Source organism: Trachurus japonicus, unplaced genomic scaffold (genome assembly GCF_045865225.1).
Source record: "Trachurus japonicus isolate A0001 unplaced genomic scaffold, Traja_1.0 AP030721.1".
Lineage (NCBI taxonomy): Eukaryota > Metazoa > Chordata > Actinopteri > Carangiformes > Carangidae > Trachurus > Trachurus japonicus.
This window is the reverse complement of record NW_028220854.1, coordinates 1,014-13,169: the sequence shown is the minus strand read 5'-3', so window position 1 is coordinate 13,169 and position 12,156 is coordinate 1,014. Positions and strand designations below refer to the sequence as shown.

The 12,156-nt window shown below is 48.1% G+C and overlaps 2 protein-coding genes and 15 non-coding genes across 17 annotated transcripts; 2 read left to right on the top strand and 15 right to left on the bottom strand.

Moving 5' to 3' along the window:
- Positions 1–78: 78 nt before the first annotated feature.
- Positions 79–150, bottom strand: trnag-ucc (transfer RNA glycine (anticodon UCC)). The gene has a single exon. It is a non-coding gene; the product is annotated as a tRNA-Gly (tRNA).
- A 111-nt stretch (positions 151–261) lies between these two features.
- trnag-ucc (transfer RNA glycine (anticodon UCC)) lies at positions 262–333 on the bottom strand. The gene has a single exon. It is a non-coding gene; the product is annotated as a tRNA-Gly (tRNA).
- A 191-nt stretch (positions 334–524) lies between these two features.
- trnas-cga (transfer RNA serine (anticodon CGA)) lies at positions 525–606 on the bottom strand. The gene has a single exon. It is a non-coding gene; the product is annotated as a tRNA-Ser (tRNA).
- Positions 607–973: 367 nt separating this feature from the next.
- Positions 974–1,055, bottom strand: trnas-uga (transfer RNA serine (anticodon UGA)). The gene has a single exon. It is a non-coding gene; the product is annotated as a tRNA-Ser (tRNA).
- A 371-nt stretch (positions 1,056–1,426) lies between these two features.
- Positions 1,427–1,508, bottom strand: trnas-uga (transfer RNA serine (anticodon UGA)). The gene has a single exon. It is a non-coding gene; the product is annotated as a tRNA-Ser (tRNA).
- Positions 1,509–1,600: 92 nt separating this feature from the next.
- Positions 1,601–1,672, bottom strand: trnag-ucc (transfer RNA glycine (anticodon UCC)). Its single transcript has one exon. It is a non-coding gene; the product is annotated as a tRNA-Gly (tRNA).
- A 111-nt stretch (positions 1,673–1,783) lies between these two features.
- Positions 1,784–1,855, bottom strand: trnag-ucc (transfer RNA glycine (anticodon UCC)). Its single transcript has one exon. It is a non-coding gene; the product is annotated as a tRNA-Gly (tRNA).
- Positions 1,856–2,046: 191 nt separating this feature from the next.
- trnas-cga (transfer RNA serine (anticodon CGA)) lies at positions 2,047–2,128 on the bottom strand. Its single transcript has one exon. It is a non-coding gene; the product is annotated as a tRNA-Ser (tRNA).
- A 367-nt stretch (positions 2,129–2,495) lies between these two features.
- trnas-uga (transfer RNA serine (anticodon UGA)) lies at positions 2,496–2,577 on the bottom strand. The gene has a single exon. It is a non-coding gene; the product is annotated as a tRNA-Ser (tRNA).
- An 83-nt stretch (positions 2,578–2,660) lies between these two features.
- Positions 2,661–2,732, bottom strand: trnag-ucc (transfer RNA glycine (anticodon UCC)). Its single transcript has one exon. It is a non-coding gene; the product is annotated as a tRNA-Gly (tRNA).
- Positions 2,733–2,948: 216 nt separating this feature from the next.
- trnas-uga (transfer RNA serine (anticodon UGA)) lies at positions 2,949–3,030 on the bottom strand. The gene has a single exon. It is a non-coding gene; the product is annotated as a tRNA-Ser (tRNA).
- A 92-nt stretch (positions 3,031–3,122) lies between these two features.
- Positions 3,123–3,194, bottom strand: trnag-ucc (transfer RNA glycine (anticodon UCC)). Its single transcript has one exon. It is a non-coding gene; the product is annotated as a tRNA-Gly (tRNA).
- A 383-nt stretch (positions 3,195–3,577) lies between these two features.
- trnas-cga (transfer RNA serine (anticodon CGA)) lies at positions 3,578–3,659 on the bottom strand. Its single transcript has one exon. It is a non-coding gene; the product is annotated as a tRNA-Ser (tRNA).
- A 361-nt stretch (positions 3,660–4,020) lies between these two features.
- On the bottom strand, positions 4,021–4,102 carry trnas-cga (transfer RNA serine (anticodon CGA)). Its single transcript has one exon. It is a non-coding gene; the product is annotated as a tRNA-Ser (tRNA).
- A 551-nt stretch (positions 4,103–4,653) lies between these two features.
- trnas-uga (transfer RNA serine (anticodon UGA)) lies at positions 4,654–4,735 on the bottom strand. Its single transcript has one exon. It is a non-coding gene; the product is annotated as a tRNA-Ser (tRNA).
- Positions 4,736–6,185: 1,450 nt separating this feature from the next.
- On the top strand, positions 6,186–7,281 carry LOC146960096 (uncharacterized). Its single transcript, XM_085772620.1, has 2 exons — positions 6,186–6,864; positions 7,217–7,281. The coding sequence occupies exons 1-2, from the start codon at positions 6,186–6,188 to the stop codon at positions 7,279–7,281; spliced, it is 744 nt and encodes a 247-aa protein (XP_085628746.1).
- Positions 7,282–8,461: 1,180 nt separating this feature from the next.
- On the top strand, positions 8,462–11,912 carry LOC146960095 (uncharacterized). Its single transcript, XM_085772619.1, has 3 exons — positions 8,462–9,486; positions 9,588–10,768; positions 10,867–11,912. The coding sequence occupies exons 1-3, from the start codon at positions 8,489–8,491 to the stop codon at positions 11,910–11,912; spliced, it is 3,225 nt and encodes a 1,074-aa protein (XP_085628745.1). The 5' UTR covers positions 8,462–8,488.
- Positions 11,913–12,156: the final 244 nt, after the last annotated feature.

The window sequence follows — 12,156 nt, the reverse complement described above, 5'->3', positions numbered from 1 at the left end:
TTTTGTGTTGATTTGGATTATCAAGCATTTACACATCTTGATGAGATGAGAAGGTCTGGAAGGTTGTAAAGAACAAGCTGCGATGGCCGGGAATCGAACCCGGGTCAACTGCTTGGAAGGCAGCTATGCTCACCACTATACCACCATCGCACAGGTGGTGCACATCTGGTTGCACATCTGGTGCACATCTGCTTTATAAAGCATTTACACAGCCTGATGAGATGAGAAGGTCGTGAAGGAAACTGGTTTTAAACAGTAAACTGCGATGGCCGGGAATCGAACCCGGGTCAACTGCTTGGAAGGCAGCTATGCTCACCACTATACCACCATCGCACAGGTGGTGCACATCTGGCTGCCAAGTGAGAAGTTTACAGCAGTGGTGGAAGAGTGACAAAGATGTGAAAAGGGAACCAAGTTGGAACTGATGTTGTTCTGAAACAGAAGTCTGAGGGTCTTCACGTTACACTGTTGTTACCAAGAAGTCAACAACCACTTTTGTTTGCTCAAAGGACAGCTGACAGACTCGTTGTTGACAGGATTCGAACCTGTGAGGGGAAACCCCAATGGATTTCGAGTCCATCGCCTTAACCACTCGGCAACAACAACGAGACACCAAGGTCTGGCTGTGTTGATTTGGATTATCAAGCATTTACACATCTTGATGAGATGAGAAGGTCTGGAAGGTTGTAAAGAAAAAGCTGCGATGGCCAGGAATCGAACCCGGGTCAACTGCTTGGAAGGCAGCTATGCTCACCACTATACCACCATCGCACAGGTGGTGCACATCTGGTGCACATCTGGCTGCCAAGTAAGAAGTTTACAGCAGTGGTGAAACAGTGACAAAGATGTAAAAAGGGAACCAAGTTGGAGCTGATGTTGTTCTGAAACAGAAGTCTGAGGGTCTTCACGTTACACTGTTGTTACCAAGAACTCAACCACCACTTTCGTTTGCTCAGAGGACAGCTGGGAGCCTCGTTGTTGACAGGATTCGAACCTGTGAGGGGAAACCCCAATGGATTTCAAGTCCATCGCCTTAACCACTCGGCCACAACAACTAGACTCCAACCTGTTTATAAAGCATTTACACAGCTTGATGAGATGAGAAGGTCGTGAAAGAAACTGGTTATAAACAGTAAGCTGCGATGGCCGGGAATCGAACCCCAGTTAACTGCTTGGAAGGCAGCTATGCTCACCACTATACCACCATCGCACAGGTGGTGCACATCTGGCTGCCAAGTGACAAGTTTACAGCAGTGGTGGAAGAGTGACAAAGATGTAAAAAGGGAACCAAGTTGGAGCTGATGTTGTTCTGAAACAGAAGTCTGAGGGTCTTCACGTTACACTGTTGTTGACTCTACATTTATTACACTGTTGTTACCAAGTACCAACCACCACTTTTGTTTGCTAAGAGGACAGCTGGGAGCCTCGTTGTTGACAGGATTCGAACCTGTGAGGGGAAACCCCAATGGATTTCAAGTCCATCGCCTTAACCACTCGGCCACAACAACTAGACACCAACCTGTTTTGTGTTGATTTGGATTATCAAGCATTTACACATCTTGATGAGATGAGAAGGTCTGGAAGGTTGTAAAGAACAAGCTGCGATGGCCGGGAATCGAACCCGGGTCAACTGCTTGGAAGGCAGCTATGCTCACCACTATACCACCATCGCACAGGTGGTGCACATCTGGCTGCACATCTGGTGCACATCTGCTTTATAAAGCATTTACACAGCTTGATGAGATGAGAAGGTCGTGAAGGAAACTGGTTTTAAACAGTAAACTGCGATGGCCGGGAATCGAACCCGGGTCAACTGCTTGGAAGGCAGCTATGCTCACCACTATACCACCATCGCACAGGTGGTGCACATCTGGCTGCCAAGTGAGAAGTTTACAGCAGTGGTGGAAGAGTGACAAAGATGTGAAAAGGGAACCAAGTTGGAGCTGATGTTGTTCTGAAACAGAAGTCTGAGGGTCTTCACGTTACACTGTTGTTACCAAGAAGTCAACAACCACTTTTGTTTGCTCAAAGGACAGCTGACAGACTCGTTGTTGACAGGATTCGAACCTGTGAGGGGAAACCCCAATGGATTTCGAGTCCATCGCCTTAACCACTCGGCAACAACAACGAGACACCAAGGTCTGGCTGTGTTGATTTGGATTATCAAGCATTTACACATCTTGATGAGATGAGAAGGTCTGGAAGGTTGTAAAGAAAAAGCTGCGATGGCCAGGAATCGAACCCGGGTCAACTGCTTGGAAGGCAGCTATGCTCACCACTATACCACCATCGCACAGGTGGTGCACATCTGGTGCACATCTGGCTGCCAAGTAAGAAGTTTACAGCAGTGGTGAAACAGTGACAAAGATGTAAAAAGGGAACCAAGTTGGAGCTGATGTTGTTCTGAAACAGAAGTCTAAGGGTCTTCACGTTACACTGTTGTTACCAAGAAGTCAACCACCACTTTCGTTTGCTCAGAGGACAGCTGGGAGCCTCGTTGTTGACAGGATTCGAACCTGTGAGGGGAAACCCCAATGGATTTCAAGTCCATCGCCTTAACCACTCGGCCACAACAACTAGACTCCAACCTGTTTATAAAGCATTTACACAGCTTGATGAGATGAGAAGGTCGTGAAAGAAACTGGTTATAAACAGTAAGCTGCGATGGCCGGGAATCGAACCCGGGTCAACTGCTTGGAAGGCAGCTATGCTCACCACTATACCACCATCGCACAGGTGGTGCACATCTGGCTGCCAAGTGACAAGTTTACAGCAGTGGTGGAAGAGTGACAAAGATGTAAAAAGGGAACCAAGTTGGAGCTGATGTTGTTCTGAAACAGAAGTCTGAGGGTCTTCACGTTACACTGTTGTTGACTCTACATTTATTACACTGTTGTTACCAAGTACCAACCACCACTTTTGTTTGCTAAGAGGACAGCTGGGAGCCTCGTTGTTGACAGGATTCGAACCTGTGAGGGGAAACCCCAATGGATTTCAAGTCCATCGCCTTAACCACTCGGCCACAACAACTAGACACCAACCTGTTTTGTGTTGATTTGGATTATCAAGCATTTACACATCTTGATGAGATGAGAAGGTCTGGAAGGTTGTAAAGAACAAGCTGCGATGGCCGGGAATCGAACCCGGGTCAACTGCTTGGAAGGCAGCTATGCTCACCACTATACCACCATCGCACAGGTGGTGCACATCTGGCTGCACATCTGGTGCACATCTGCTTTATAAAGCATTTACACAGCTTGATGAGATGAGAAGGTCGTGAAGAAAACTGGTTTTAAACAGTAAACTGCGATGGCCGGGAATCAAACCCGGGTCAACTGCTTGGAAGGCAGCTATGCTCACCACTATACCACCATCGCACAGGGAGTGCACATCTGGCTGCCAAGTTAGAAGTTTACAGCAGTGGTGGAAGAGTGACAAAGATGTAAAAAGAGAACCAAGTTAGAGCTCATGTTCTGAAACATCAGTCTGAGGACTCGTGTGGCGGTCTTCACATTACACTGTTGTTACCAAGAAGTCAACCACCACTTTTGTTTGCTAAGAGGACAGCTGGAAGCCTCGTTGTTGACAGGATTCGAACCTGTGAGGGGAAACCCCAATGGATTTCGAGCTTATCACCTTAACCACTCGGCCACAACAACTAGACACCATCATGTTTTGTGTTGATTTGGATTATCAAGCATTTACACATCTTGATGAGATGAGAAGGTCTGGAAGGAAACTGGTTATAAAGAACAAGATGCGATGGCCAGGAATCGAACCCGGGTCAACTGCTTGGAAAGCAGCTATGCTCACCACTATACCACCATCTCACAGCTAGTGTACATCTGGCTGCCAAGTGAGAAGTTTACAGCAGTGGTGGAAGAGTGACAAAGATGTAAAAAGGGAACCAAGCTGGAGCTGATGTTGTTCTGAAACAGAAGTCTGAGGGTCTTCACGTTACACTGTTGTTACCAAGTACCAACCACCACTTTTGTTTGCTCAAAGGACAGCTGACAGACTCGTTGTTGACAGGATTCGAACCTGTGAGGGGAAACCCCAATGGATTTCGAGTCCATCGCCTTAACCACTCGGCCACAACAACTAGACACCAACCTGTTTTGTGTTGATTTGGATTATCAAGCATTTACACATCTTGATGAGATGAGAAGGTCTGGAAGGTTGTAAAGAACAAGCTGCAATGGCCGGGAATCGAACCCGGGTCAACTGCTTGGAAGGCAGCTATGCTCACCACTATACCACCATCGCACAGGTGGTGCACATCTGGTGCACATCTGGCTGCACATCTGGTGCACATCTGCTTTATAAAGCATTTACACAGCTTGATGAGATGAGAAGGTCGTGAAGGAAACTGGTTTTAAACAGTAAGCTGCGATGGCCAGGAATCGAACCCGGGTCAACTGCTTGGAAGGCAGCTATGCTCACCACTATACCACCATCGCACATCGGTGGTGCACATCTGGCTGCCAAGTGAGAAGTTTACAGCAGTGGTGGAAGAGTGACAAATATGTAAAAAGGGAACCAAGTTGGAGCTGGTGTTGTTCTGAAACAGAAGTCTGAGGGTCTTCACGTTACACTGTTGTTACCAAGAAGTCAACCACCACTTTTGTTTGCTAAGAGGAGAGCTGGGAGCCTCGTTGTTGACAGGATTCGAACCTGTGAGGGGAAACCCCAATGGATTTCAAGTCCATCGCCTTAACCACTTGGCCACAATAACTAGACACCAACCTGTTTTGTGTTGATTTGGATTATCAAGCATTTACACATCTTGATGAGATGAGAAGGTCTGGAAGATTGTAAAGAAAAAGCTGCGAAGGCCGGGAATCGAACTCCGCGCGGAGGCCGGGAATTGTTTAGCTAAAATCCCTAAACCGTTTCTCATTCATTCTCTATGGTAGTGCTAAACCACTACGGATGTAATATATTTTTGGCCGCTACGCCCCGGTGGCGCTGTTCCCAATCACTTACATTGTTTTCTATGAGCTGTCATTCATTCTACGCTGACTTCTGTTGGAGACCAGTCGAGCCCACAGACACAGCCGAGAATTTCACTTCGTGTACATTTATCAAAGGTAAGATGATGTTTTTTAATATATAAATTTAACACTACAGTATGAGTTTACTGTCATATCACCGGGTTTATGTTCCGCGCTCATTCAAACTTTACTGTTCGCTATTCATTCATTCACTCGGTACGATTTGTCTCTGTCAAACGGGTTTTGTGTAAATACGGACTGAACTATGAATTAACTTAGTATTGTTTTTTGATAACATACATGTGTGATAAAGTTAACGTTATGATATGCCGTGACAGCGCCGTACGATACCGATCTGTCACCGGTTAACGTTAGCCCGCTTCTTTTTTCTTTCCCCGGTAACGTTAATTCATAAAAAGGCGCTCGTAGTAAAAAGGCGCTCGTAGTAAAATGCCGCGCAGAATAAACAATGAAACATGATGGTTTTATATTTTCTTGTGTACAGTTGTTGTTGTTGATGACGGTAAATCGTCTTGTCAGTAAAGTTATGGGCGTGTCTTGACGTTAGCTCAGCTTTATTCCTGTCGTCATTGGTTCGAAGTTTACTATGAGACTACGGTGAAGTTATGCGTCAATTCATGAATGAATATGAATTTTTTTTTTTTTCACATTTCACTTTACATCTGAATAGTATCGATGTTGACAGGTCATTCATAGTGTACACAGCTTGTATGATAACTCGTTTGGTAGTTACTGACAAAGTCTGATTATTGTTAAAATAAAATTTTCCGCCATATTTCCACTCTCACACACACACGTTTATTCTTTTAACCTCTTCATTAATACACACTGAAACAGGTTACACACACTAGTAGTTCTCCACTTCTCCTGTAACTGTCACCCTCCCCCCTCCTGTATCCCAATGTGTGAATTCACACACACACACACACACACACACACACACACACACACACACACACACACACACACACACACACACACACACACACACACACACACACACACAGGGTCATGACCTGTTTTGAAGTTCAGAGATCAAAGAGAATGTACTGCAGCAACATCTTAAAAGGCCAGGTTGTTAAATGAATAGAATAACAAAATAAATGTGATGCAAAACAAACCTGAAATGTCATAACTTTAGATTCTGTTTTTCTTTTATGGCAGATCGCGATGCAGATGTCTTTTTTCCCTGGGAGACTCAGTGTTGTGTTCCGCAAGGGACCACTTGGGTTTCTCCTCCAGGACCCGTCTGCTGAAGCCAGGCGGATCAAGGACGACCCCACTCTGCAGGACAAGTCTGCACCCACGAGGGAGGACCAGGTGCGGCAGAACGCTCTGGCTCTCGTCCGTCAGAGAGGAGGCGATGCCTCTGACATGACGGAGGTGCTTGGAGACTACATCCTGCAGTTTGGCAAGTACAAGGGGAAGTCTTTCAGGTGGCTCTTGATGAACGACATCGGGTACACAGTGTACCTCATCAAGCACGTCCAGAAGGAGGAGGCCATGGGAATCTCCACGACCGAGGGGCATAGCAAGGACAGCCTGAGATCTTTCGTCCACTATGCTCTCGGTTTTACTGAGATCCAGTCCCTTCTGGCGTATGAGGCCAAGGAAGTGGGTGTTGCAGCAGGCTCAGCGGAGGACGACCAGCTCGTGGGCTTTGGCACCCGGGCCAAGAGCACCTGGAAGGAGGTGTGGGACAGCAGGGCTGATGGCTACGCCAACTTCATCCTGGGGAGGAACTGCGCCCCAGGGACACGCATGGCCAAGCTGCAGCAGTACCTGAGGAAGAGGCAACAGTCTGCTGCTGCTTCCACAAGTGCCTCAAGTGCCCCAGCCAATCCCACAGGTAAGTTCTTTTATTCATATTTTGTACATAATATAAAGTTAGTGGTGGTTAGTTGTCTGGCCAGAAATAGTGCTTTAAATCTGTATCATCTATATCTATATAGAAATATACTTTACATGTAACAAATTACAGCTTCTTTTAATGCAAACTAAATCTTGTTTTATACACACTTCTGTACAACAAAGTGATGGATGAAGATACTGAGTTGGAGAGAGCGATGCTGAGCATAACACCCTCCAAGCTTCAGGTGCAGAGCTGTAAGTACACTTTTTTCTACACTAAATGTCATAATTGATGATGGTTATGTTTTGTATCTGATGTCTCCTCTATTTATTTCTCTGTGTGTAACCAGGTGATGTGCCAGTAGCAGCAGCTACCACACCAGGAGTGCCGTCAGGAGCAAAGACAGGTTCTTAAATTCAGGGTTTCAGGACTGGAGTACAATTCTTTGACATGATGAAATGCCCTCCAAACCTGAGCCTGTTTTTAACTATTATGTTTGTGTTCTGGCCACGTTCTGGCCCCGTTCCTTTAATAATACGGCCCTATGCTGGAGTTGTGTTAACTGTCCTATGGACTATGAATTGATGCCTGCCACCATGAACTGATTTCAACAGCAAAGATGGTAAGTATACACCGTTGTTCTCCATGCATGTTGTTTTAAAACAAATGAAGCAGTCTTGTCTGCTAACACTTGCATGCTTGCTCGTTGAGTCATACTGCTCCTCCCACTTAGGTTAGTGAGTAGTGTCGTCTGATTTGTTGCCTGCCATGTAATTAATCAATTTAACTTTGTGAAGTTATGAGAAGTGGGAGTAGCAAGTTTATGGCTGTTTGAGTTCCTACTAACACCGACACCTGATGACATTGTGAACTCTGAATATAAGTGATTAATTTGTTTTTCTTTTGTAGTTCCATCTGCTGCATCATCTGCTCCCCCTCCTGATACAACTGTTAAACTGCAGGCATCTCCAGCTCATGGTAAAAACACAGAAATCCAGTCCATGTAAACAAATCATGTGTTAACTTGAGTTAAATATGACATATTAAATATGATTATAATTGTTTTGTTTTTTATATTTGACTCTCCTGTAGCTCCACCTCACCAGGAGCTAAGAGGAAGACACCTGTGCCCCTCCCACCACAGTTGGCGTTCCTCATGAAGGACACTGCAGGTCCAACAGAGGAGGAGAGGACTGAGTCAACTGCAGGTCAGTTCACATTGTAGTATACAGCTGACATTTAACGACATATCTGCTAATTGCATGAAGCATTTCATTCACTTTAGCCAACATGTTGCCATGTTTATATCCTATACAAATGCATAACAGAAAGATTATATTTTTTCAGGAGCCAGCACAAGTCCTGCTCTCACTGCTGCGCGCAAAGTCCTGACTTTTGAGGACAAAGCTGAAGACGGTAAGACAGTGTGTAGAAACCCCCTCTGCAACTGTAATCATTTCATTTTATCAAAGCTTTTCACACTAACTATAATGATTTTTCTACTGTTTGTCTCCTTGTTTTATCCAGTCCCTCCAGCACAGCTCCCTGTCCCTGTTACTCTGCTTGGGCCTGAGCAGTACAAACGGTCACCTGGAGCTGTTCCCGGCAGCAGAGGCTGTGGATGAAGACTGAGCTGCAGGATCTCGGACTGTGGCCAGGGTCACGCCCAGTTCGTCACCCAGGAAACAGCATTTCACTGTGGCGTCTTCCTCCGCAGCCGGAGCTCATTGACACAGTGGCTGACCTCCCATCTCCCAACTTCTTCCAGCTGCACCCCTTCTTTATCTGGAAGCCCGAGAGTGACATCATGGTCAGGCTGAGGAACAATTACACCCTGCCTTGCCTCCATGACTGCCGTCATCCTCGGGTGGTCTCTGCTGGCGTGGGCAGGCCCCGGGTGATTGTTGGCACCAGTGGCCAGTATTACATCTTCTCCTCTCGACTCTGCTGCAAGGACTGTCGGAGGATCTGGTCTGCTGACAGTCCCCGGTGGCTGGAGAAACTGCCCAAGCGCTTCACCAACCTCCTGCCTGCATTCCTGACCTACAAGAAGGCCATCTGCAAGTCTGTGATGGATGAGCTGAGGCGCACTGGCAAGTCCCCCACAGACATGGCAAACCAGGTGAACGAGCTCATGCACCTCAAGTATGAACGAGCTCACCTGGCGTACCTGCACGCCATCGAGAGTGTCAGGGATGCTGAGGCTGGGGTGTATGGGCAGAAGACCATGGCGCAGTTCCTGAGGAAGGAGAACACACCACAGGCTTTCGGGTCGTACGAGGATCCAGATGGCTGGTGTGGGGTCTCTGTGTCGGCCCACTACCTGACTGACTGCCTGCTGGATGAGTACAGACGTCAGGAGCCGGCCATGTCCAAACTCCTCCAGGGAACTTTTGGACAGGTCTTCAGATCTGACCACACCAGGAAAGTGGCGCGGAAGGTAACGCTGGCGTCCGGCGTTATGTCCAGTTACGCCGTGATGAACGAGAACTGGCTCATTGCTTCCTGGGTGATGGTTCAGTCTGAGGCTGAGAAGTCCTTGGAGTCGATGTACCAGGGACTGCAGAAGAGGTACATCGACGCCGGAGTGGAAAAGGCAGGCTACCACTGGATGGACAGGTGAGAACAGCCATGTTGTCTTTTCACTGATATACAATTAACAGAAATTGTTTCTTTCATTAATCTAAATTGCACTCCGTCTTGCTTTCTTTGGTGTGTAGGGATTGCTGTGCTCCATTTAGGATCCCAGACTCTGCTCCTGGGGAACATCTTCACTGGGACGCCTGGAAGACCACCCCCTCCGTTGTTGCTGAGGCCACCTCTGGACCGCTGGCAAACTCATGTGCATCACGCTCATGTTACAACAACAACATCGTTGTGAAGCTGGACTTGTTCCACTGCATGAGACGTTTTACACGTGAGTGCACCTCTGAGCATCACCCTCTGTTCAGCACTTTCTGCCAGCTCCTCTCAGCTGCCTTCTCTGTGGTGGACCAGGATGACCTGAAGAAGCTCCGGGCTGCTTATGAGTTCTGCGGCATCCAGCCACCCAACCCCACCAAGCAGCACATCCGCGAGCACTGCAGGACCAAAGTGCCCCAGCCCATGGAGCTGCTGGACAGAGTGGAGAAAGTGCTGCAACATTTCCACGTGGCAACGGACCCCAACAACGTCCCCCTCTTCAAGGCATCCATGCTGAAGACGTGGCGCATCCAGCGCGTCCACGTTCTCCGTGGTTGCCTGAGTGACCCTGAGCTCAAAGAGGGCATCATGTACAGGTATGGCGGCACCCTGCAGCTCAACCACGTACCTGGGGAAGGTGCAGCAGTCCCCCTCTGGATCCCTGTCAGAGGAACATCGCAGCAGGAGGGGTTCCACTGCCACCAGGCTCACTGGGTCACTGGGACCCAAGTCTCCCCTGAGCTGTTCCAGGCCCAGGGCATGACAGGGGTGGCGCGCTGGAACTACCAGCGGCTGGTGGACCTGAAGCAGCCCGGTGTCATCCTCCCTGCTGTCTTCGACCCAGCGCTGATTGCCGAGCTGAACTCTGCCTCCCAGAGTGCGACAGGCCAGCAGAAGTACCCTGCTCTCTGCCTCTCTGACAGGGACACTGGAGAGAGGTTCGGCCTTGAGTACAGAGAGCCAGGCTGTCGACCGGTGCCTCTGGACTGGGACAAACACCGGACACAGAAAAGAGACAGAACTGTTTCTCCTCCACCTCTGTCCCCTGTGCCGACACCCTCTCCTGTCAAAGGCCAAGCCCCAGACACAGCACCCTCCTCCAGCCAGACACTGTCCTCTGGCCTGACATTTCCTGCGCCTGTCGGCCCTGTCCTCTCTGCTGGCGTGTTGCTGAAGCACGAAATGCCAGCAGAAGATAAGGATCATCCAGCAGCACAGGGTAAATTGACATAATTCTTTGTGTATAAAAGTTTGGGTTATGTTTTAATGTAATAACATGATTAACTGAGGATGTCCTATTGCTTTATTATGTTCCAGAAATGTCACAGGCCCTGCCACTGCCGCTGAGGTCATCGCCACGAAGTGCACGCACCGGTCCCATCAAGACAGGTGGGCGTGTGTTTGTGCTGGACCACACACGCTGGACTCCACCCATGAAGGCTGCCATCGATGGCTTGCTGCAGAAGCATCGTGGGGAGGAGGACATGCTGCGGCGTGTGGATCAGGAGTACGCAGACATGGTCCATCAGTCTGCCTCCGATCCCAACAGCTTGCTGCACCCCACAACCAGGCTGCACATATCGCGGTATGTGAAGCACCTGGCAAAACTGCTGAACACCAGCTCCTCCCTGAACACGAGCCAGGAGAAACTCCTGCAGACTCAGCAGCTGTGGCACGCTCTGTCGGAGGGGAGTGAGACTGCCAGTGTGCCAGTGGTCACTCTGAAGCCAGCTGTTGTTAATCCACCTGCTCTCTCCACACCTCTGTCTCAAGACTCTATTGAGAAGATTGTGGAGAGCATCTTGGAGAAGCAACAGAGGCAGCAGCAGCAACAACAGCAGCAGGAGCAGAAGAAGAGGCAGACAAAGACCTGTCTCGCCTGCGGACAGCCGAAGTCCCGTTATGAGGGTGACGGGTCATCGGTGCACTTTTTTTTCCAGCAGGGGCCTATTCGCTACTTCTACTGCTCCAAGAAAGTGCACCAGGTCTACGCTGCTGATGGACTCTCTGACTCCAGAATGCCCTTTGAAGAGTTCCAGGGGACAGAGTTCTTCCAAAGGGAGCTGGAAGCTGCCAGAAAACGGGCTGAGGAGAGAGCAGACAAGAAGAGGAAAAGGCCGGAGTCTGAGAAAGGAGGCCGCCTCTGCAGATTCTGCCACTTGGAGGTGAAACAGGGACCAAACAGCCCCCACATCCACACCTGCTTCCCTGGAGTGGCAGGGAAATACATTTATTGCCCCTCCAAGGTGTTCTCTCTCTACAAGGAGAAGGGCATGGCCAAGGAGATGACCTGGGGGGAGTTTCAGGCCTCTCCTTTCTATGAGGTAGAGAAGCAGAGATGGGTGGAGGACAGAAAAAAGTGATGTACAGTATATGTTGTAAATATGTATGTAAATGTTGTACATAGTTTGTGATGTTGAATAGAGAGAACCAAGTTATTGTTTTGTATGTTTACATGTTCTCTCTATGCACTGTATCATACTGTACATATATATAGTAGATGTAAATATAATCATTTGTAAATATCTATCTATCTACTGTATCATAATGTACATATATATATAGTAGATGTAAATATAATCATTTGTAAATATGTAAATATCTATC